Source organism: Columba livia, chromosome Z, assembly GCF_036013475.1.
Source record: "Columba livia isolate bColLiv1 breed racing homer chromosome Z, bColLiv1.pat.W.v2, whole genome shotgun sequence".
Taxonomy (NCBI): Eukaryota; Metazoa; Chordata; class Aves; order Columbiformes; family Columbidae; genus Columba; species Columba livia.
Window position 1 is genome coordinate 15253003 of NC_088642.1, and position 24574 is coordinate 15277576.

General features: G+C 38.3%; 2 protein-coding genes across 15 annotated transcripts in view; one reads left to right on the forward strand and one right to left on the reverse strand.

Annotated features, from left to right (window-relative positions):
- Positions 1–2522, reverse strand: part of CERT1 (ceramide transporter 1) — an 84845-nt gene extending 82323 nt beyond the window's left edge. For all 3 annotated transcript variants that reach the window (XM_065047350.1, XM_065047348.1, XM_065047349.1), the window contains exon 1: positions 2293–2522. In XM_065047350.1, the coding sequence (XP_064903422.1) occupies positions 2293–2388 (96 nt within the window). In that variant the 5' untranslated portion in view covers positions 2389–2522. The remainder of the gene's footprint in view (positions 1–2292) is intronic.
- Positions 2417–24574, forward strand: part of POLK (DNA polymerase kappa) — a 34532-nt gene continuing 12374 nt past the window's right edge. The window contains exons 1-7 of one of the 12 annotated variants that reach the window (XM_065047336.1): positions 2417–2614; positions 12823–13001; positions 15238–15357; positions 19569–19721; positions 20080–20211; positions 21923–22076; positions 24318–24533. In XM_065047336.1, coding sequence (XP_064903408.1) covers positions 12873–13001; positions 15238–15357; positions 19569–19721; positions 20080–20211; positions 21923–22076; positions 24318–24533 — 904 coding nt within the window. In that variant the 5' untranslated portion in view covers positions 2417–2614; positions 12823–12872. Of the gene's footprint in view, positions 2615–2828; positions 3269–3288; positions 3555–7420; positions 7446–12822; positions 13002–15237; positions 15358–19568; positions 19722–20079; positions 20212–21922; positions 22077–24317; positions 24534–24574 lie in introns of those variants that run through there. The other 11 variants (XM_065047337.1, XM_005505929.3, XM_065047339.1 and 8 more) reach the window with 11 other exon arrangements.

A 24574-nucleotide genomic window follows, 5' to 3' on the forward strand; every position in this document is an offset into this window, starting at 1 on the left:
CAAGCGTAGGCAAGACCTTGATTTGTCTCCAAAGATAAAGTGCTTTGTGAACTCTCAATATATCAAATTGCTAAGTCCAGTATTTCTTAAATAAAGCCTCAGCTGTGCTCAGTACACGAAATAGTAGCACAAGCATTCATGGAGGTGTATTATTTCCTCCCTTCCTCTTTTCCTGTCTCTCATATTCCCAGCTCCTCCCAGATGTGAAAGGCAGAGACCAAAGTTATCTTGGGCAAAAGAGCAAGGGGCAAGGAGGAAATCACCTTCCTTTCTGTGACAGAGTTAAGTGAGATAAATATAGCAGTGAATCTTGCATTTGCTGTTGCAATCAATGCTTGCTGTTGCAATGAAAATGTGTCATGAATTAAGATACTCCTTAAAACATACTGGGTAGCCATATGGTTTTGGCAAAGAAAAGACAGCTGTTTTCTCAAGCAGCTAGATTCTTGCATTTCAAGAAAGATTCTTCCACACTGAAGTTCCTTCCTCATATCCACCTTAAAATGGTCAGCAGGAAATGCAATGGAAAAAAGTCTAGAGTTCTGAAACATTTAAAGAGACCAGCAGGACATACTTCTAACAAGCTTCTCTCACCAAATTACACCATTCCCTTCAAAGCTTTTCTCTTCACTGAAGGGCAGAACAACTGAAACACTACTAAGCACACAGAGAACTGCAGCCTACTTTTGTTGCTTTAGAATTTAATTATCCATCATAAGTTTAAAACAAATAGACATTCCTTAGAAAGTCTGGTATGCTACCATTTTGTTTTAGCTAGTTTGTCTCAAGTACTACTGAGGCATCAACTAACAAAAGGTAAACTTCTCCCTCAACCATATTTACTGCAACAGGTTTCACCATACGTGACTATTCGGATTACATCCCATATTCTCACAGGAAAGGCAGTGTGAGCTACACTTAGCATAATCATCCAGTAAAATATAATTTGCACATACCTAACCTACAGAATGTCAGAAGTCATGGCTTCACCTGCTACACCAGTAAGAAACAGCACCTGATGGAAGTCTTAATTGACCAACATGAAAATCAAGAACATCCCACAAATATTAAAGTTTCCAATGACGGAAGCATCTAACAGAAGAAAACTTGGCAACAACAACAAAAACCAACACCAAAACCAACCAACAAACAAAACCCATCACCAACCACAATAAAACTACTGTTATGGCTGTCTTCTCAGCATCCAGGGCTGTTTTTTGACCTCTGTATCCTATGACCTGTGCCTTCTACATCTCACATAGGGCAGGAAGAAAAAACAAAAAAACAAAATGTAGTGCTTTAATTCTAATGACATTTCAACGTTATTCTGAAAGTACTTTCTGTATTAATAATAATACAACTCATTCCAACTCAGTAATTCGACATTCAACTTTGGAGTACTCCTAAAAATAAAATTTCCCAGCATCACCCAAAGCATACTTGCAAGTCATCTTATTTTCAGCGATAAAAGAGAAAAAAACTTACGTTTTGGGTTTTTTGTTGTTGTTCTGCGGGTTTTTTTGTTTGTTTTTTAAAAAAAGGGGGAAACAAGCTTTAGTGTCATTTTCCTTCCTCTGCTCCCCACCTCCCGTATCTCTTGCTGCAGGAGAGTTTTATTGCCCTGTTTTGATACTTGGGCTAAAGGCTGTGCCGTTCCTGTGCCGGTGCCCGCTCCTGGGGAGCTATCAGGGGCTGCGCCCGCCTTCGGGAGCTCCCGGGAGGCGAGCGGGGTGCGGCGGCCCCAGCCCCGCACCCGGGCCCGCCACCGGCTCCGGCCAGGAGCCTGAAGCGCGGGGGACACGCGCTCCCCCGGCCGCCTCCTCCCGGACCCCGCTCTCCTGATCCTCACACCGAGTGGGCTGGGGCGGGACCAGGGGGCGGCAGGGACCCCAGTCCCGGCGGGAACGTCGTCTCCTCCAGCCACCCGACCGAGCTAAAACCGCACCCGCGGCTCTCCTCCGAGGAACGGCTTCCTCCCGGGGTGGGCAGGGGGCCCGACGGCGGGGATGTGCCGGTGTCCGCGGCTGAGGGAGAGCGGCGGTTGGTCGGCGCCGCAGCGCCTGCCTGGCAGGCTCCCCGCCGTCAGGTGGCAGCTGCCCCGGCCGTGCCAGCGCCTCCCGTGGAGCCTCCCGGCCCCCCCACCAGGCCCCTCGGCCTGATCCCCCGGAGCGGACAGAAGACAGGCGGCCGGGGCCGACGGCCTTGGGCCAGCCGCGAAGTGGGAGGTGGCGAGGAGAGGGGATGCGAGATGCCGCGGGGCACAGGCTGCGGGGAGGGGGAGAGGCGGCTTACCTTGCTGAGCACCCCGCAGAGCTCAACAGGCACCCCGAGCTCGGTCTCGGGGTCCTCCTCGGAGCCCGAGGAATTCCAGCTCTGGTTGTCCGACATGGAGACCTGATCCGCAGCGACCGCCGAGCAGCGAAGAGCCGAAGCAGCCCCCGCCCACAGCTGCCTGAGCCTCCTCCTGCCGAAGGGACGGGAGCGGCGGGCTCTACAGGACCGGCACAGCACCGCTCCGCGGGTGCCAGCAGCGCCGCCCGCCCCTGCCAACGACCGGCCGGCGCCGGGACACGCAGGCTCGAGCTTCGCCCTCACCGTAGCTCCGTGGCCCGCGGTAAGAGCCACAACATAGGGGTGGCGAAGGGAGGAGGGGCGAGCGCGCGTCCGCCTGCCGCGCACTCTGCTCAGCAACCAGCCGCTCCAGCCACCGCCATCTTACGTGAGGCGGGTGCTCCGTGCCACTATTTACCCGCTCCGCCCCACACCCTCTCGCCCAGCCCCGCCTGCCGGGACTTGTAGTCTTCCCCGGCGCAGCGGGAAGCCAGCCTGCCCGTCCGCCCGCCGCTGCCTCTCGGGAAAGGTAGTTCTGGTGATCGTTAGTGCAGCATAGCGTGCTGGGAGGTGTAGTCTACCCAGGCGGCCGCCTGTCCCCGCCAGATGGCGGCCGCCATCTTGATTTCGTCGTTTCTGTGGCGCCAGCGGCGGGCTTCGCCTCTGTGCCTCCGATGAGGTGGGGAACTCCGCTCCCGCCAGGCGAGGGCAGCGGTGACGCCTGGGGCAAAGCTTGCTTTGTTTTTTGTTGGATGAGGGAGGACTCTTTCTTTCGTGAGGTTAAGCGTCTCTCCAGCCCTTCTTGATTTCTGGCATGAGATGTGGCCTCGTCTTCACTGCCTCAGGCCAGCTGGACTTGGGGGGTGAGCGCCAAACCTTTCCCTTAACAAAAATGGTGGCCGCGGAGGGCGCAGGAAGGGGAGGGAGGTGCTGCCAGGTGAGTCGTGAGGGGAAGGCGGGTCGTCCCGCCGCAGATAACGGGTTCGTGCTGCCCGCGCGGGGCTGGCGGCCCCCGGCGCCGCTCCCCGGACCCGGGAGGCCGCTGCGGGCCTCGCCCCGCGGGCGGCGGCGGTCGCGGTGGGGCCCGGGATGCCGAGCGCGCCGCGGTTGGGCTCAGCAGTTCACTCCTTCCCGGCCGGCCGGGCGGCGCCGCCCGCTTTCGTTTTGCTCAGCCGCCGTGCCCGAAAGCGTGTGGAGAGAGGAAGGTGGCGGTCAGCTGCGAGGTAGCGGTGTCTTGTCTTTTATTTCTATAATGTTTTCGCAGTTTAGGGAACGAAACGATAAATTAATTAATTAATGTATTTATTTATGTTAAGACTTCCATCTGAGATGTGTGCCCTTGCTGAAGTTTATGGTTGGAAAAATATTGGCAGCAAAAAAAAAAAAGTTAAACGTGTCACTTCACAATTTATGAACAAATGTACTGGGTTGGGAGGGACTTAAGATTTGTGTTGGTTCATCTGCTTTCTCCTGATCTCGGAAAAAAGCTAAAAAGTTCAATAGTGCTGGTTGAGAAAGCTTCAGTTTTGGAATACACGCTTCTTGTTATATTGAAAGAGCAATGCTCTACAATTTTATTTTCTCTGACTTCCTTCTTATGACAAATCGTCATATTTTTCCATGTTTTGCTGCTTAACAGTTTCGTTGAGGGCTTATGAGTTTTTGAAAGAGCTCTTAGCGTTGGCATAGCTATTTATATGCCTTTTCTATATATGCAGCACCTAACACCTAAATAATATGAGTACCAGCTCAGATTCTCTGGTATAAAGATGTTTATAATGAATGTAGCACTGAGAGTGATTGGTAAAGTAGCGTTGCTGTCCGAAGCAATCAGAAGTAAAGAACAATTACAGATGTCTTGCTATTTGTGTAATCACTGGAATCCACAGAAAAAAAAATGTGAGTCTGCTGTGGGTAATGTTTTAGACAATTTTCTAATATAGAAAATGTTGAGAAACTATGTTTTTTGATTCACCAGCTGTTGAGGAAGAAAACAAGGGGGTTTTTTAGTGTATGTTACAATGTACTGCATCTGTTAGGCAAGCAGAGTGGCCAAGTTTTGTATATATTGACATATATGAGAATAATTTACAGTTTTTCCCTGCAGTATATGGATAAAGTGCTATAGCCTGAAAAGCGATTCATGTTTTCCCCATTAAACTGTGAATGAACTTCTTTCCCTATCTTGAGAGCAAGAGGGGAAGAGACATGTCTGAGCAAGTCCTTTTGGTAATGGCAGTGATGTGTACTGCATAATCATGCACTGTCATGCTTTTGGTCTGGGATTATTCACTTAGTTCCAAAAGTAGGTTGTTTTTTTTTTTCCTCTCTTTCCAGAATATAGATTAACTCAAACAGATGTTAAAAATAAAAATGCTAAGGGTAGATACTCTTTCAGGTTGTTTGACAAACATATTTATAGTTTTTAGAGAGAATATTTGTTTTATTGTTAATTTTAGCTAATGTTTTATAACCAAACTTGAATAAATACTGGATGCTAAAAGGTTTGCCTTTTTAATTTCTTATATAATGTTTTGTGTGGTCTTTTCCATATATATGTCTCTTACTCCTAATGAGATCACTGCATATCTACATTAGCAAGAAGTGTGGTGTGGTGGGAGTAGATTTGTAAAGGAAAGATTTGATACTGAGGACCTTAAATTCACCTTATATATGCTTTAAGAGATGTTCTTTCGGACTGATACTACTCTGGTCCCATGGAGGGCACCTGCATTAGCACTTGTGATGCTTCAGGTGTGCTCTGAAAACACAGTCTTAAAGTTTAGTGTAGTTTGAAAAGAATCTGGTTTGCTTGCTTCAAGACCAATCTGGGATGCAAATCGAAGTGTGGGAAATAGAGATGATCAAACTGATACGCTCATGTAGACCACTCCTCTCTACCTCCTTGTGTGCCTTCTCCACTGGACCTTCAATTTGCACTTCATTGCTGTGTTTGTTTTATCACAAGCTCCAGTACTCAATCTGTACCCTTTCTAGTGTCTTGGAGATTAACTGGAAATAGTCATCACCTTTGATAGATTAGTGGAATAGATACTGTCATCTTGCATTGCTAATGTACTACTTGTAATACGTTTTTTTTCTATTTTTTTACTTCTAAGGATGTCAGTCATAAACATTATTAAACATTATGAACTGGGTCACTTCATAAATAACTTTTTTTTTTCCTCCCTTTTCATATCTCTTATTTCCATTATTATATCTGCAGTTTTAGCATGTTCATTTTATGTTATTAAAACACATTCACCACCAGTGTATAAACATTTTCTAGTATGTTCATTGTCATGGTTATGTTTGTTCTTAAATTTTAAAATATTTTACTTAAGCGGAGGCTTAAATGAGCTTTGTTTATGTCACACTGTATTGCCTAATCGTGTAGGCTCTGAGATATGTTTCAGACAGTTTTTCCTAAAGCAATTGTGGTCTCTGTGAATCACTGTATTAGCGTTTTTCTTCTAAGTAAAAAAAAAAAAATAGAACATTACGACTTTTTGTGAATATATTGACATTAAGCACATCTGTAGAAAAAAGATTGCACGTAACTACACCAATTCTAGTGCAGTTTTTACTGATGAATGTTTTTAATAATAATTGAATTCCTTCATTGTTGTTTTTCTGAATTAAACTGCTGCAACATTTGTTTTCAGTAATATAGAGGTACTAGGAAGACTTGGTTAGAAACTTGAGATAACTCAGTTTAAAATGTCTTGCAAATGCAGAATAGAGGTGGTAGAAGATACCGCAGTTCTTTGCCCTTTGAATAAACTTTGAAGTTTTGAAGACATGAGTTTTTTACAGATAGAAAAGCTGAAAGCAGGATATACAACATAATTATACTGCATCTTTCCTGCAGAAGATTAATGATTATGAGTATTCCACTTGTTTCACTTGCATCGATCTTCACATAAGTGAAGAAATATCCTAACCGTTTGATGAATGGTGTAAAATGGGTATTTTGACATTTAATTTTGGGCACTGTCAGAAGCAGTCTCTATTATCTGTTTATTCTGCAGTATGAGTTATTTATTTTTTTAAAGGATTGAATTGTCTGTAATTTGTTATATCTTAAAGCCAGTGAGTTCAGAAAATACATGATTTTAGGGCTTTGTGTTTTGAAGGCTAATTCTAGGTGCTTGTATGGGATCTATGTTTTTGTAAAATGGTGAATCAGCTGCTACTTGAAAAATAGTTCTATTCAGCTGTGTCAGCTTGGGCACTCAAAATTTTCACTTCCATGAATCCTGGCCCAGTTTTCTGTTCAATATTAATTTATCATGTACCTTGGCTTACTACATTTGTAAAATTCCTTACATCTTTCTTAGAAGATTCTGTTTTCTAGGTAACTGGATTTTATTATATATTGAGAGAGTGAGAATAGTGAAACAGTAGTAGTTTTGAACGCACAAGTACGGAAACTACATGGTTAACACTGTGTATACTAAATGCTAATAACACTTTTGTGCAGGTCCTCCTCCTGCCAGTTCCTTTCTTGTAAATCATTACAGGATTAAAACTGACAGGAGTCCTCTTCCCAGGACTATTCAGAAACCAGGGCTCTAGTAAATATCAAACCTGTGGCTGGAGAGAATTGAGCATATAGTTCAGAAGTACAGTCTGATGTGCTTGCTTGCACATGTCTGTTTTGGTGTTTTATCCTGCTGAGAAGGAAAGACTTTAGACCGGCTGATATTTAAATCATTATGGGAGGAACATGTTTTTACAAGAAAATGAGAGTTAAGTAGTTTGTTAAATTTGGTCCTGTCAGCCTGAGTGTTTACTTGCCAAGTGAATACTCGGAAAAGACAGGTGCACTTCTTGTTGGAAAGTATGTAGTATTATGTTACTGTTCTGGGATAGAATCCTTATCCAAGTAATGGATAAATTAAGTAGTATGATATCAAATGCACTACTGGAGTTTGTAGTGTAACCTTTTAAATACCAGAAATGTTAAAAATATTCTAGGTGGGTTGAATTTTCCCAGTTTGTTGAAGATATGTTTGTTCTTGTCTTAGAAATTCAATAAATAAAGCAATGCATTTGTGGGACACCAGTTGTTCAAGTGGCCTGACTATTGACACATGAATTTCTATACCAAGGTGAGTTAGCTGGGCTTTAGTTCTTTAACTTGGTGACTCGAACAGTTCTTCAAGTATTCTTTTATGCTTAATAAAAAGTAATGAGGTAGATAAAGTAACAGCTTTCCGCATCTCTTGTCAGAACAATTTTCATTAGGTGTTTTTGTTTGTTTGTTTTGGTGTTTTGTTTGTTCTTCTTAGAAAAGGACTAAATTTCTTATACTTTGATTCAGTGTCTATATAACTTTATACACAGCTCGTTTGGGGGATATGTTTTATATTTTACATTTATATAAATTGAAAGTTTTTGCAAATAGGCGAGTATGAGTTGTCTTGAAATCTAGAACAGTAACTGCTCATTAGTTGATAGCTTTATTTATAGGGGGAGCTGCTTACAACGCAAAGCATAATTTCATCTCAATACAAAAAATGTGACTGCAAAGAATTGTTATTAGTCACTTTTTTTTTTGTTAGCATTCGCCCTAGGGAAACATGCTTATCCAGCTTGCTTATTTTTGTTCATGTTGCTTGTCTTGGCTTATGAGGTTTTTGGTTGGCTAAAGTATGTATTATGGAGAGGTGGTCGCCCAGCAAAATTTTTTGTCAAATATATTTTTTGAATAGAAAATTGCCTCTTCTGAAATCTTAAGCTACCAAACTACACTTTTACTGAAGGTATGTTAAAGATGGGTATTTAATATTTGACTTTTGAGGATCTTACGGACACTTATAGGTGTTATAGGAGTTTCACATTATTCACAACCGTCTTCTACATGGATGTGATTATTTTAATAATTGTTTTATGGAAGAAATTTTTCCATCCCACACTTGCACTGAGCGCTATAAACTTTAGTAGTATTTGATGATGGGTCATTTGTAAAGTTTTCGTAAGAAAAACAAAAGGCCAGTGATGTCATGTATGTATATATTGATAACTGGAAAGACAGTTTTTCTGTCTTTTTTTCTCCTTGATGTCTTTATTGTAGTACTAACTTCAGAGGCCTTTATCTTTGAAACACAGAGTGATCTGTACCACACCACACACAATTGTAGCCAAAAGCCCGAGAAGTGATCTTCTGTGGTCAAAACTGAGTGAAGTCAGTCCTAACTTTGTTAATTGTTTATTCTACTTTTAGTGCTTCTGCAGAACTGCTATTAACAACTTGACCTTGTCATTGAAATTAAGGGTAATACTGATCTTCTGATGCAGCCTGTGTAATGACAGTATTCCTGTCGTGTCTCAGAGCCTACACTATTAGGCAATATGCTGTGACACAAACAAAGCTCATTTAAGCCTCTGCTTAAGTAAAATATTTTAAAATTTAAGAACAAACATAACCATGGCTATGAACATACTAGAAAATGTTTATACACTGGTGGTGAATGTGTTTTAATAACATAAAATTAACATGCTAAAACTGCAGATACAATAATGTAAATAAGAGATATGAAAAGGAAAGGGAAAAAAAAAGTTATTTATGAAGTGACCCAGTTCATAATGTTTAATAATGTTTGATTCTCTACATTTTTATGTGAAGTTAGCTGTTACAATTTTGTGTTGTTCTTGCTGAAGTAAGAATAGAAGAATTTAAATAAAGGAATATCTAAAACATTTTATTTGACAGAAAATAGGAAATTTATTATGGGCTTATACTACAATAAATGAGGTGCCAGGTTTTGATTAAATGTTATTGGAGGGTTTTATGAGTTTTACAGAAATTAAATCAACTATTTAATTTAGAACCTTGTTTTAGCTGTATTAAAAATAATAATTAAAAAAATCATATAGAAAGGAGTCTTGTTGCTATTTGCAACATCAGTATTATTTTACAGACTGTGGAGACTTGCTGAAGGCGATTGAGTTGTAAAATGTGGTCCTTTACATCTGTAATATAGGTCTTGATTTCTGTGTTTAGCTTTTATGCTCTGGGGGAAGTAGGCAGTTGTGTATCTTAGTAACTTCGTTGCATCTCACTATTGGCATAAGCTTCTGTGATAGCAGAGATGTCAGAATTCTATTTTCTTTATGAGGAATGGTACACAATTTACATACATTAAATCGTAATTCAGTATGTAAATAAATTATTTTTCCTCCTTTTCCATAATGATGTCAGTTTCCAGTCCTAATATTTCTTTGCAACAAGTTGTTAATGCTATCAATGAAAGGCAAACTTTTAACAACCTGCATAATAACACGGTGTCCACTGAACTGAATATTCTTAGAAATATTTTTTTTCTTTCTTTCATATTTTATTACATGAAAATAATAATATGAAAGCATTTAAGTTATTGTATCATTCATAGGGTTTCTGTTGCTGAATTGGAGGATTTTTACTGAAGATAGGCTTCAGGTGTGACACTTGATCAAACACAAGCCATTTCCTTCAGGCTGTCCAAATATATGCTAGAGGCACCTGAAATTAGATTGTTGCTCTGGTTTTACTGCTATTTCAGTCTCGTGATCCTTTAATATAACCCTGTCTGTCTGGTTCAGTTGAGTTTCTGTGCCTGCTCCTAAAAAAGCTTGATTGGGGTTTTATTAGTGGTCTTTTTCTACTTGTGAGCATTCCAGGTTACCAACAGAGCTTCTTAAACAGCAGTGTTATTCCTCTCCATTATTCTGTTGGCATCCACTGCCGAAGTTTTCCCCTTTACCTTTAGAAGTCCTGCCGGTAGCAATTGGAAAGTTACTTTCTTCACTTATAGGTGATTCTCCTCCTCCGTTGCCCCCATTCCCAAATCACAGGAAATAATAGGATAGTATTTAATTGTACACTGCCTTCACAAACTTCTCTGATTTCACATCTTACTTACTCAGTATGATGCTGAGAGTGATTTAACATGTTCTGTTAGAAGAAACAGCTCAGTCATGCAGCAGCTTTTTGAGGTGACATCATGCCAAAAATATGTCACTCTTTGCCTAGACTGTTCTGAGTAAGTGTTTCCTTAGACTCTAAAGCTGCACCCACTTTTCCCAAGTTGTTTTAGCAAACATTTGTGTCACCACAAGCTAAGTATTTTCTCTAGGTCAATTTTCTGCTAAAACAGTTACCCTTTGTCCTTATCAGTTTCTACAGTGATGTTTTCTTCCCATTTTGCATAGTTTCCAACTGTTCTTCTCAAGCATTTCCTTTAAATATTTCCATTTTCATTTTTTCAATAGCAGATGATTCACTGATTTTATTTGACAAGTGCTGTTTCTGTTGTCTTATTGTAGTTTTTGTGATTCATTTCAATATACTAAATATTTTACCATTTTTTTTCAGGCCTTTTAGTCTGAAACCAAGATAATCTTCAGGTTCTGTTCATGTAAAGATGCTGAAAATTGTATCCATTGTTATTCATGTTTTCCCTTCTGTACACCTTTAAGCTTTAGTGGAAAACTAATGCCACGTCCTAAAATAAATATTTTCTTCTTAATTCCAGCTAAGATGTTATTTGATATACACTTCATGGTCTGTTAATAGCAATGTATTTTGGTCCATATTAGAAGCTGAAAAGATAAAACACATCAGGAGACCACCATTTATGAGGTTTTTTAAAGACAATTATTTTCTGCATCACTGGTGTCATGGTATGGGTTTTTTTTCTCCATTGGTACGTAAGAGCATGATAGAGAAGCCTTTTTCTGACATGAATTAGTGTTTAAAGCCTCTGCTATAAGACTGCACCTTTATGAGTTATCTGAATGAGAAGTAGGAAAGATTTGTATATGCTAGTGATAAAGACACTTTCCAGAACAAAAATTTTGCAAAGACTGGAAAAGGAGATGGTAGCAATCTTGGGCTCATCCCAACTTCTTGAAAGGAAACAGTGATAAAAGAAACAAGAGGAGTAGTGGAGGGGCATTTATTTACTTTCAGGAAAGTATTTATTGGGAATTTTGTCTGTTACTTATCAGAGATCGCCAGCAGCAATGGAATTTTTGTGTGGCTAATTGATAGGGGAGTGCTTATGAGCTGGAGATTAGACTTGGAATGTTTTGTGGGATGCAGTGTTTTTTCCTTTGGTTGAAGCCTAGCAAATCTGTTCTGGTAAATTCTCTAAGAGATTTTCATACTGTAAGTGAAAAATTTATGAAAATGTTTATCGTCATAGTCTTTTGTTTGATAGATACATGTAAGATCTAGGAAGCCACTCCCATTCCCAGTTGTCAATATGATAGCTCAAGTGCCACAGAAGAGTCATGAGTTCTGGTTTCTGCATCACCTTCTGTTCTTTGAAATACAAGCTGGAGATAAATACAGCATTACTTACCGGATCTTGCGTCTTGGGAGGACATCATTAATAATAATCTGAATTAATAGAACATGGTTAAAATTTGGATATTTTTCTCAGATTTTTTTTTTTTTTTTCAAGTTGGCCTTCTTTAATATCTTGACTTCATTTGGCTGATTTGTTTCAGGAGAAGATCTTCACGAAGATACAAACATTGCCAATATTAGTTTTTAAAGTTGCCCATGTCAACTTTAGCCAAAAATTCATCTGTGAATGCAAAAATGCATAATGACCCTTTGCAGTTGGGTTGCTTATGAGGCTCACCTAGGTCCTGGAGTGGTACAGTGACATGTAAAGGAAAAACGTGACACACTTGGATTTGTGTCATTTGTGTTTTTTTAAAGAGCAGCTGTATGTGCCTGAAAGGGTGTGGCTTCTGCAGGCAGGAAGGGCTCCTGTCACAGGGAACAGCTTGAAGGGGAAGTTTAGGAGTGAATGTTCTTCCTGCTGAAGTGGTTTATGAGTCAGCAGCTTGGGTGGGAATACTTTATTTCTGTATGCTTTTCCAGTAATAAATACATGTTAACTAATGTATATCAGTATCACACTTGGGTTCTGCTTGTTTTAATCTGGCAAAAATAAGACCACAGGTTTGTGTTACAGGGGGTAAAATTTGCTTTCTTTAGTTTTTTTAACATCAACGTAATAACTAGACGTTTTACCATCTAATTGGAGCCTTTTGAAGAATTCAGCTATTTACTTTCATAAGCAACAAGGGAAGGTATCAGAAGTTCACGTATCAGAAGTACTTGCATGTGTAAGAAATTACTGATGGCAGTAATTGAGCAGTAAAGGCTCAGTAAGTTGAATTTGCTAGATACCATGGCTCTACAGATTAATGAAAAAATTGCATGAGTTTTACCCTGAATTAAACAACAGCATTTTACTCAAAACTCTTAGTTGAAGCCATCTGTTTCAAAAATATGAACTTTAACAGAAAAGTTTTAAACTTGAGCTAGAAATTACTGGGAAATATTCTATGGCTTGTCTCAAGCAGAAATGAGGAATAAGAATAGAATGCTTAATCAATATAACAAATTAATTCAATCTTTTTTTTTTGTTTTTGTTTTTGTTCAGCTGGAACTTAGAAACAAATATATGATTTAAATTCTTTTTTCAGGTATTAAGTTTTATAAGACATACTTGTTTTCAAGAAGTACTGTGAAGAACATGAAAAAAGTTGGGAACAGCTCGTGCAGTGATGGATTTCTTCTTAGAATGGGCCTCAATGATAACAAAGCTGGAATGCAAGGTTTGGATAAAGAGAAAATCAATAAAATCATAATGGAAGCTACGAAGGTTGGTTTGAGTAATCTTTTCCTAGTGCTTTTTCTGTTGTCCAGTATTATAAGGCCCTGTTCCTCCCTTCCCCAAATTTTATCCCTAACATGTGTAAGTGGAGGGCAGCTTGGAGGGCAGCTTCCAAGAAGAAATGCGTGTGTGGGGAGGAATGGAAGGGACTACTACAAGGTACTCTTTGATTCATCCACGGGGACATGGAGGAACATGACTGAATCATCCTTAGGTGCTCCCTTTTTGCCCAAAGCAATATATAAATATCACAGCATTGTCCAGAGGTAATTGTAGAAGTTTCAGCTTCCTTAGGCTTCGTGTTTTCCCCTTTTCCATTCATTTTGTCCGCCCTCTCAATAATTAGCCAAGCAGATCTACCTTTATTGGCCACCTTCCTGTAACTGATGAATTTGATGTGATCAGGTTTTGCTAGTACTTTTTGTAGAATCTCACTTACTACCTGTTGTTCTTGCCATCTTAGTACTCAAGAGGTGGCAAGCAGCATGCAGCTTTGTACCAAAGATCCAGAGGACCTCACAAATCTACAAAGCATTGAAATATCAGTTCTTCTACCTGTTATTGCAGAGTCTTCACATAGAACTATATGGGGATAACACTTCATTTGAGCAGCTCTAGATTTTTTCACTTTTCGTTGCCCAATGTATATTTCATGTGGTGTCACTTTGGCCATAGTTGCTGTGCTTGACATTTTGCTCATGAATTCTGTGTTGACTACTGTTGCTCTGTGGTAAACTGCTGCAGCGATGGGGGCAGGGCAGGAGGGTAGCTGAAAACACACCACAAACAGCTCTTAGTTACTGTTTCATTTCCTCCTATGAAAGAGAATGAACTGTGAGACAGACCTTCAAAACTGATACACAGGCCTCTATGTGTTAGAATATATTTCTGTCAAAAAAGATTATAAATGGCAGATATACCTTGAGAAATCTAAAAAGAAGCATTGATTTGTTTTCCTAAGCTTTTCTTTACCTTTCAAAATTACACCTACAAACACTATCCACAATTATATTACAACCAGGTTTTATAGCATTTCAGCTGTGGGATGTAAAAATCCTCAGAGCTTTATAACAATCTTAAGTATCAGGTTGTTTCCCACACCAACATTTTGGTACTTATTTCTTTCAATGAGTCTCAACAAGTCATGTTTGGTTGCAGAGGGGAGAAAAGATGAAATGCATGTCTGATACTGAAAGAAAACGCACCTTAATTTTCTTTTAAGTAGAGATTTCTTCTAAGCAATGAGACGTGACACATTACAATCTTCACATTCATAATTTTTGCCATTATTAGAGGAGTGGATAGTTTTGCTTTTTATATAAATATATTGTTCTTATTTGGCTATGACTGAATTCTTGACATCAGTGACAGTTTGGTAATCGAAGTCTTTGAGCTACAAGTTTGTCCACATTTGCAGATTTTATCAGGTGGTTCAATAAAGGACATTACCTCTTCCTGCAAGTGTTTTATCTTGTAAGCTAACCAGATGTTGCAAGAAAATATCTTATTTCTTGGTTTTGAGTTCTCCTCTTTTCTATTTCATTGTATGCCCTCTTTTCCTTGTTATTAGTCAGGAAGGGAAGTCACGTTATATGTTCTCTACATTATTCTTGTCTTTTTATGTTTTCATTCCATCTCCTTTTATTCATTGCTTTTATTGAAGGAGCAACTACTTGCTTGAGAGCAAGAGGGCTTTTTTTATACCCCTTTGTGCTTTTGTTCATCCTCTTCCAAATAGCTTCTAATTCTGCCACGTCCTTCAAGATTAAATGATCAGTGCAATACTCAACATTATAAGTGGATTTGACTTTTACAATGTCATTATTTATTCCCATGTGGATTAAACTATATGGAAGTCTGGCAAAATGCTTGATTTTTTATACTCCTTTTCTTGGAGTTATTGCAGAGATTAGTTTGACTGTTATCTACTATTTTGGAATTTCTGTTGTCCAGTGTTAGAGTGAGTAAACATAGTAGGTTATCTAAATAGTCTCTTGTACTCATCTGAGGGAAAGCTATCTCAGAAGGAAAAATATATGTATGTCATTTGAGGAGAGAGATGTAAAGCACCACTGGTCTCTTTTGTGTATTATTTATATGAAAATTTAAAGAATGCATTAGAATCTGTTACTGTGCTTTATGTTGTCTGTATTTAGAGATCAAATGTGGTTGTTTATAGGAAAAGACAAATAAAAATCTTAGTGTTTTTGCAATTTTCTTCCAGGGTTCCAGATTTTATGAAAACGAACTTAAAAAAGATCAACAAGTTAACCAACGAATTGAAAAAATGATGCAGCTAAAAGAGAAAATTACAACACAACAGCTCTTGAAAGCACAGTTGCAGGTACTAATCTTGTGAAGACTTTTTGGAGTACACGGCAAATTATAAACATTTTGGTGTGTTCAAGGTTATTGCCTTAAATTCTGCAGATAAGCACAATGTTAACTACCATTTTTATGTTAGTGCGATTTTTGATGATGTAATCTTAATAAAAACTTGCTAGAAGAAGAGATTGTAAAATCACTGCAAAATGTTCTCCTAATGAATAACATGAAGCAAAGTGATTACTGTTCGAAGTTCTAAGTCTGATGAGTTTAAAGGGATGTCATGATGGTTTATGTAAAAGTTTCATTAAATTCCTTGTTAATAAGTGTCATCTTGAGTTTACTTTCCATGTTTATAATACATGTATACTTGTGTTCAGTAGCCTGCAATGGGTTTGGGAGCATGATATTAGTCAACTCTTCTGGATTGAATTTATTCCTTTTTTATGCTAATTGATGAAAAAATCATCGTGGCAAGCAGTCACAAGAGATACAAGTGGCCTGAACTAGAAAGACAAAGAGGCTATTTCTCTTCTCAGGTGCTAATGATAGATAATAGTATCCAAAGCATTACCGTGTATTATTGAAGGTTGTTAAAAGAAAACAGTGGCACCAAGGTTGCACACTAAACATTCTTAGGTACGATTGAATTAGAGTTGCTTGTACAAGCTTAATTGCTTTCCTTTTACATTTGTACTGTGATTCAGTCTTTAATTACATGATTCCTGTTTCATTCAGTGCTCAGTGCAGACAGTGTTCACTGAGTGGGCAATTATTAAATATTTACTGTTGTCCTCATTGTTCAATGGGTGGCCTCAAGCTTTATTTTTTGTACACTAGTCAAATCCAGCTTTGAATGCAGAATTACTCATTTCCTCATAGACTTTTCTGTGTTGTATAACAATTCTTCAAATTATTCTTGCAATGCTCCAACAAAGTAGAGTGATACCTTTGTTTTGTAGATGAGGAGCTGAAGCACATGAAGATTAAACACATCCATTAACTTTGAATGCAATTGTGAAGATTATCAGTCCCAAGATTTGGTGTTCAGTCTTCTTTTGTTCATTGCAGATTTGCAAATCTTATCTGTAAATTAGATGCCAGAGCCAAGAAAAGCTTGCAATTCCAGAGTATCTCTGGAAAGTTAGTTGTAAGGCTGTATGCCTCAACTATTCTGAGTTGATCTTTAACATGGATCAGTTATGTCTTTGCTTGTCCAGGTTTTCTTTTTTTAGTTTTCTGGGGTAGCTTTTAAGTCATTAAATATGAAAATATACTTGAATTTCTACCACTAAACTTTTCATTTTACAGAAAACAATCTTTCTTATAGAATGAGTTACATGAATGACACACATCCTATAAAATTAATGTAAGGGTTTGGAATTAGAGAATATATAGTGAAAGCCAACATATTTGAACTTCTTTGACTACCCTCATGCTGTCTTTTTTTTGAACTTGATTCTTTGATCTTGCAACACAATGTTATTTTCTTTTAATGTTTGATACAAAAATAGCTTTCTTTAGAAGAAAAAAGCAGCTTCAAACAAGAGAGAAGTTCTTTCATGTGGGTCTCGCTGGGACCTGAGTTTCAAACCTGGTGTTGAAAGTCTTTATGCCACTTGCTCAAATAGCAGTCTTCTTTATTTCCAGTGGAGTAACTGTTAAGTCAGCTGCCATACTGCATAAGAACTGTCATTAAAGGGGAATAACATGCACACTTTTTTGCTGACTAATTTTAGATCTTTGCTTCTATCAAAACATCTCAAAAATCTTGGATTTTGGGTCTGTCCTCTGTGTGCGGATAAGCTCTTGTTCAGGATTGATTTTTGCCCTCATTTCTTCATCATAAGCTCTGACACTTTTGCTCTCTCCCCTCCTTTTTTTTTTTAATTTATCCTATCTTGAATTTTCCTTTTCTTGTCACATCTCAAATTACCACCTCCTCTTTCCAAAGCAGTCCTCAGAGTCCCCACTGAAGTCCCCATTCTCCTGGCCCAGCCAGTCTTTATCTGTGTCTGATATCCTAAATGCCTCTGCCTTTTCCTGTCAGGTACCCACCATCTACTCTTCCCCCATGCCATAATCTCCACGTTTAACTTTGCAAGTCATTTGTCCTGTTTGTTTTCTTTATATGTGCTGTGTGTTGTTTAATCAGCTTCTCCAGATCTTCAGATATGGAGTTTGTCAGCTCTTCTTATCTTCTTATCTTCTTTATTGTTGTTGCCTATCAGGTTCTTAACTCTTCTTTTTTAGTACTATCTTATGAGAAAACCATGAGTTAATTTGTTCTGTGAAAATTTGTAAGTAGGAAGTACTCCAGAATTACAAAGGTATCCAGGTGTCTACTTCTATGAGTGCTGCAAGTTGTCATCTGCAGATCAAGGCTTGTTTGTAGAATGGTTAGAGGCTCGGCTTCATAAGCTGGCAGTTGATGTAAGTGCTGTAATATAAAAACAAACAAAAAAAATCCCTATTTGCTGGATTTGTTGGACAAAATCCTGGTTACATGGTGACAACAGTAATATAAATAAAATGTAGACACTGCAATGTGATGCTGTCTTTCTCACCACTTGAGTGTGTGTATGCCAAGGCATTTGTGCGAGTATTTCTTGTATTCTTAGTTTTCCTTAGAAGGGCTCCTTTGCTGAACAGCATTTAACACCCCTGATTTTGGAAATATTGGAGATTAGAAAGTTAGTATAAATCTTCTTAAAACCGCCATTTCCATGTACATGTATTTCTTTAGGGTTTCATTTGTTGTGTTTTGGTTTGTTCTTTTTTTTAAATAAACTTTTTAGATATTTTTTCATCTACCTTAGAGATGAAAAAAACCCCCACAACTTAGTATCTCTTTTTGTCTTCAAATATAAGATGGGGTTTTGGATAAGTTTTTTATCTTTTTTATTAAGCAGCTCTCTCAAGGGGAAAAAGAGAGAAACTGTCTTCAAGTAATCATGTAAATTGCATGTAAACATTCCTCTCCAGAACCATAAACCCATTGCAATAAATCCAGAGACATCTCTAATTGTACCTTGATGTCATGAATGTGTGTGTGTCTTTGTGCTTGCAAGCAAAGCGAACCTTGTTCGTTTTCACTACGTGTATTTCTTGACCTCTATTGTGCATATTTGTTGCTTTTTTCTAATAGTAGCAAGCTTTCGTTGTGTAAATAGAGATCAGCATAGTCGTTTGTGTGGTTAGATAATCATAGTTTGACAGCACTTCACTTCTTTTGTTTTTGTTTTCTGATATTTTCTCTCTTGCTTCTAGAATATTGTGTGATGCTGCCAACATAGTCATATTGAACCAGTAGGCCTTAAAAATTGCCTGTCAAATAATGTACTCATTCTTCTTGTGACACACTTCATACCTCATTCATAGTTTAAAGACGTTTCAGAAACAAGCACATGATCTGCAAGTCTTTTTGTAAAAGAATGCAAGGAAGTTAATCAATTAAAATATTTTGTGGAGATGTCTGTGTGCTCAGCCTCTGTCTCACAGTGCTGTGGAGCTGATGGAGTACTGCTCACAGTGTACTAGTAGATGATACATCTTTAACTCTTGTAATGAAACACGCTTTCTATGTATGGGCTTTTATTTGAAAGTCACCTCGCAGTTCTGCTAGCAATCCAGTCTCATATGGTATGGATTCCTGTAACAAATGTTGAGGAATTTTGTGAAGGCGTCAACGGTAGCTTACTTAGTAAGTAAATGAGCCTGCCTGTTTGAGACCTCATTTCTGACAAGACAAAGTAGATGGATCTGCCATGTGAGCTGTTGGTCTTCTCTTCACCCATCTAGGCCAGTTTTCTGAAATGTGATAGCTTAATTTGAGTGTTGGAAATTCTCTAATACATGTTTTCACTTTTTTAAAATAACCTGTATCATGGTAGCTGAGCTGCATATTGAGTGATCTTACAAAGTTTCTGTCTGAATCAGATAAGGTTTCTTTTTTTTTTTTTCCCCACGTAGATGAGTTTTTGTTGTTGGGTTGGGTTTTTTCCATTGGGTTTTTGGAATTTTTTGTACTGTTTGCTGCAGTAGTTTCTCTTTGGGAGCAGGTTTCATCAGAAACTTAATTGGGTTTTTCGTTGGTGCTGGTTTGGTATGGTTTGGGGGTTTTGTTGTTGTTTTTTTAACTGCATGCCAGGTGCAGTTGAATTTTTAGGATCATATGTACGGTTGCACTTCTGCCAGGTTGTTTTTCCGTTGTTTGTTTATTCTGTTCAGGTGGACAAACTTGTGATAGAACTGGAACAGAACCGTAACCTTAACAATACAATTGTACACATTGATATGGATGCCTTCTATGCAGCTGTGGAAATGAGAGACAATCCAGAGCTGAAGGAAAAGCCCATAGCAGTGGGATCAATGAGTATGTTGGTAAGGCCAAATATCAAGCTAATACAGAAACCAATTACATTAATCTAGAGCCTAATAAACCATACAATAATATGACACTTTTATACATAGAATTTTTATAAGTATGGAAAAAATAACAAAAATAGAGAGAAAACATCTGTTCTTACATTAGATCATGTAAGCTAGATTTTATTTTTCAGTAAAAAGTGTACTGATTAAAGCTTAAAGGATGTAGACAAATTGAAAGACAGGGGAATGCATATAAACTCTCAGCATTGTTAGTCTTTTCTGTGTGGAGATACGCGATTAGAACTTGATTAATTACCCCAAAACTTAGAACTTCATTACTAAACGCTAAACTTATTTCGTTTCTCCTAAGTCCACTTCAAATTACCATGCTAGGAGATTTGGTGTACGTGCAGCCATGCCTGGATTTATTGCTAAAAAGCTTTGTCCACATCTAACTATAGTACCATTAAACTTTGAAAAATACGGCAAAGTGAGTAAAGAGGTAAGTCTGAAAGTGCTCTCTAACCAAAATTTCACTGTACTTGGTGTTAGACTGTATCAATACCTCAGTTATAGGTAGTATGTAAAGTGTTAGTTTAAATATTTAACTCTTCAATGATGTGGCTTTAAACATAAGTTAAACAAAATATTGGTGCCTTTGGGCAAGGAGATGAAAAAGCATTGCATTCATCCATCTTGCTATTTTAGTGAAGTCAGTAGTGATACTGATAGAGATTTTTAAAACTGTATAGTGGTACCGCTTGAGCCTTATAATTTTTAAAACTTCAAAACCGTGGAGCATAATCTAATTACTCAGAAGCTGCAAATACATAGGAAACATGGAGGTAATAATTTCATACAATGCATAGTCGTCTTTTCAAATGCAAATTACTGCAGAGAGAAGCAAAGAGCATTTAGAGTGTTCTAAATGCAGATTAATTTGTTTTAAAAGAAGAAACCTGGAATAAAGAGGAAAAAAGAAATTGTGAGAAAAGAAATCAGATTTTTCTTTAATTGAAGTAATTTTAGTTAGTACCAGGGCATATACTTAGTATACCCAGAATTGTGGTGGGTTTTTTGTTTGTTTTGTTTTTGAAGAAAAGGAAGGGTGGAAAAAGAAAATAAAACAATCTTTTGGAGGCCTTAAATCAAACTAGTGCATGGCATAAGTCTCCTGACTTTAATAAAAGTATGCCAAGATTTTTTTTCTATGAAACCTCAATCTCTCCACATAAGTGAAGTAAGCTTCTTTACTCATTTTGATCTTATCTGATTTTTCTCACTTTTTTTATAAAAAGGCATGTATAAATATGAGTATTTCAGCGTGGGTTTGAACTTGTTAAGAGTCTTGGATTTCATTATATGTATTTCATTTGGTTTTGATGGGGAAAAGTATTAAAGGCTCGGGTTAATTTGATTTTTCAGTTATGTTTTTCTCCTAGGATTTGCGTTAAATATTTATAATTTATTTCATTTTGTCATTAAAAGTTGAGCAATGAGTCCTACCTTTAATCAGTTTCAGAAAGATTAAGTGCATGTGAATAAATGTTGTGATACCTAAGAATTTGACCAAAACCTGTAGAGAAAACATGATGCAGTCAAATTTTCCTTTTTTTTTTTTTTAAAAAAAAAAAAAGTGGGGGTGGGGGCGGAATGGAAGAGGGAAGAGACAAAAGGTAGAGATTTTATTTTGACCATTTAATTTTTATGTTTCCTTTTGGGATGATGCACTTATCACTAAAGATTTTTCTAACAAATTTTGCTTGTGGTTTTAGCCAGTGCTTTAAACATTGAGTATAACATAGGTTTGAATGTAATTTAAAATAATTGTTTTGTTCTGGCTTTAACCTTTGCATGTGTGATGTCTGGCACACAGTGCACAGAAAGGTGCATCAATTCTGAGGTCAGAGTTTTATTCAGATAGTTACTGCAGTGTCTGTGAAACTAGTGCCTGTGGGGTCCTCCACTGATCTTAATACCTCTGCAGTAAAATACACTGCTCAAAATCTGTTTAGTTTTCATTTACTGATATCTTGCTCCTTGTAAGAAGCAGTACTATAAATTTCCAATATCAGTAGTTTGTTCTATAGTTATCTTTAAAATTGATTGGTCATCTTGAAGTTTCAGAGTATGTTTGTTCACTTAATAATTGTGTGTCAAGATCCACTCTTACAGCAACAAGGCTTTAAAACTTCCACTATGTGTTTATAAAGGTTAGAGAAATATTGAGTGAATATGATCCAAATTTTATGCCGATGGGCCTAGATGAAGCCTACCTGAACCTAACAGAGCACTTAGAGGAAAGACAGAACTGGCCTGAAGATAGGAGAAGATTCTTTTTTAACACAGAAAGCACTACAGAGAAAGGTAAGCAAATTAATCTCTTTTCATGCAGTCGCCTGACACTGAGGGGAGAAATGTTTTTTTCAGAGATCATTGGCAGAATGATGGCAGCCCTAAATTGTAGTTACAATTTAAGTTTTATTTTCTTAACAGGAAATTATGATTACTATAGCATGGAATTTATTATCAGAATAGCACAGGATTTCTACAAGCAGAATCAATGTAGTACAATATAGAAGTAGCATAATACTGTATTTGTAATACAAGCTAAGTTATAATTTCTAATCATGTAGACCCTCTGCAGATTCGGTTGGATCTTAATACATGGTCTGCTGTATAAATATAAATATCATAATTTAGACTCAGAAATCACGTAAAAGCATGTGAGTCCCTCCCTCAGTCCTCAGAGGAGGCAGACGGTGGTGGGGGCATCCCTGGCCACCCAGGGGTCCCGGTCTCACTGTCCAGTAGCCATTCTGGTCCAAGTTCCCCTTTAGGACTTGTAACCTCTCGGTTTTACAGACAGTGCCCTGGGAGCTGTTACATTTCCCTGTTCTGTGGTGGGGGCACCAACACCACCAGGTTGGGCAGGTGCTGGGACCTTCAGGGCTGACAAGGGAGTAACGGGCCTGGTGCCCAGGAACCTGTGACCGGTAGGGAAGGGAAGAAGTAGCCTGTTTGGTTTGTCTGCTTCATGCACAGGGGCATCAGGGACTGGTAGGGAGGGGCAAAGGAACAAACAAGCAACCTGCTCGGTCCCAGACAATGACTGCTTGCCTTATAAAATCACAGTAGTTACTGTAACCATGTTACCAGGCGTTGGGAGCAGGGGCTGCCAGTCAGATATGAATGTAATGTAAGCTTCAGATGAGCTGCATCCGTAGGGCAGATACTTAAGTCCTTGCATAATTCACCCTCGTGTAGACTCTCTACCTTCCATTTGTTAGTTTACAGGTTAACTTCTTCTGCTACTCACCCATGCATAAAAGGTATGCTGCAGATGATTCGGACTTGGAGGATATGTTTTTTCACCTGAGTAAAATGTGGGAAAAGTGGTACTAGGCTTACTAAAACAAATTGCATGATTTATGTGTATATTTTACTTTTACAATTTAACATGATAATTTTGCATCTAAATAGTAATAATCCTATTACTTAAGGAGGTATAGAATAAATAAATTTTCTGTTCTAGAGGTTATTGTATTTTGCAAAGATGTTTCCTAAAGTGCTATAGTGAGTCCTGTACATCAGAAACATGAGAAGTTGTCTGCAAAGGCAGTGTCCGTATGCTCTAGTTACACGATTATTTTACAAGACTAAAAATGTATAAAGTAATGCGCACTGCAGGAGTTACAGTAATGGTTAAGGTATGACTGGATTTCACTTGGCTCTAGAAGATGGAGTTGGAACCACATCCACAACTGTGTACCCAATCAGGAATAATAAAAAACGAGTCGTACAAATGGTTGCTCAATGCCCAAACCAGAACATTTAGATTATCAATATTCCAAAATTATGTAAATAACCATTAAGAGGATAATCAAGGCTACACTACTACTTAAAAGCATTAATAGAATGGAAAGAAACAAACTGACAGTCTTTACAACACTGATATCCCTGATGTGTAGTCACATGCCTCTTCATACTTCTCTAACCTCTTTGTTTTTCTGAAACACAAACAACGAGCACTCAGAATGTAAAACCATAGTAGTAAAGTTGGTAGAGTCAGACAAAGGGCTTCTGATGTTACTTGTTGATGGCAGTTGAAAACAAGAAGCTCACCAGGCTTGTGGTTCTAGAACGAGATATTCCAGAACGCCAATTTTCTTTGGAGAAAAAACTTCTTTGAAATATGTGTCCGTCCGTGTGTCCCCCCCACCATTCCTGTGTCCCCCCCCCCCCCCAAAAAAAAAGGAAGTATCTGGCCTTTACTGTGGTATGAAATAAAAAACACCAAAATTTTGATGTTTTTCTGCTGCTACAGCAACAGACCATTAAACTTTGTTGCTTTTTTTTGAGCTATGTCCAGTCTCCTAGCCAATTTTTCCAATCACAGCCAAGGTCAAATTATACTAAGAACAAAGCAGTTAGGACTCTCATGTCTTCAAACAAAAAGCAGTGCAATTGCTTTGGATAAATATTTTCTTTTCCTCAAACAAATAAATAAAATTGCTAATGAACTCTCTTCAGCCAGTGCAAAATGAAATAATCAAAATATATGTTTTGGTTTGATGGGTTGATTGTTTGTGTTTCTGTCTAACACAGATAAAGATGATGTAAATATGTCTGCCAAATCTGACAAAGATGGATACTCTTCTTCACCAGTACTGTTTGAAGACAACACACCTCTGATGGATGATGACCCTGAACAAAGACATCAGTCAGAGGAAAATTCGGTCGTCTTTGGAAATTCTGCAGAGGAAGTTGTGAAGGAAATTCGGTTTAGGATTGAGCAGAAAACTCAGCTGACTGCTAGTGCAGGTATTCAGGCATGTATTAATAATAATGCTTTGTACTTCCAC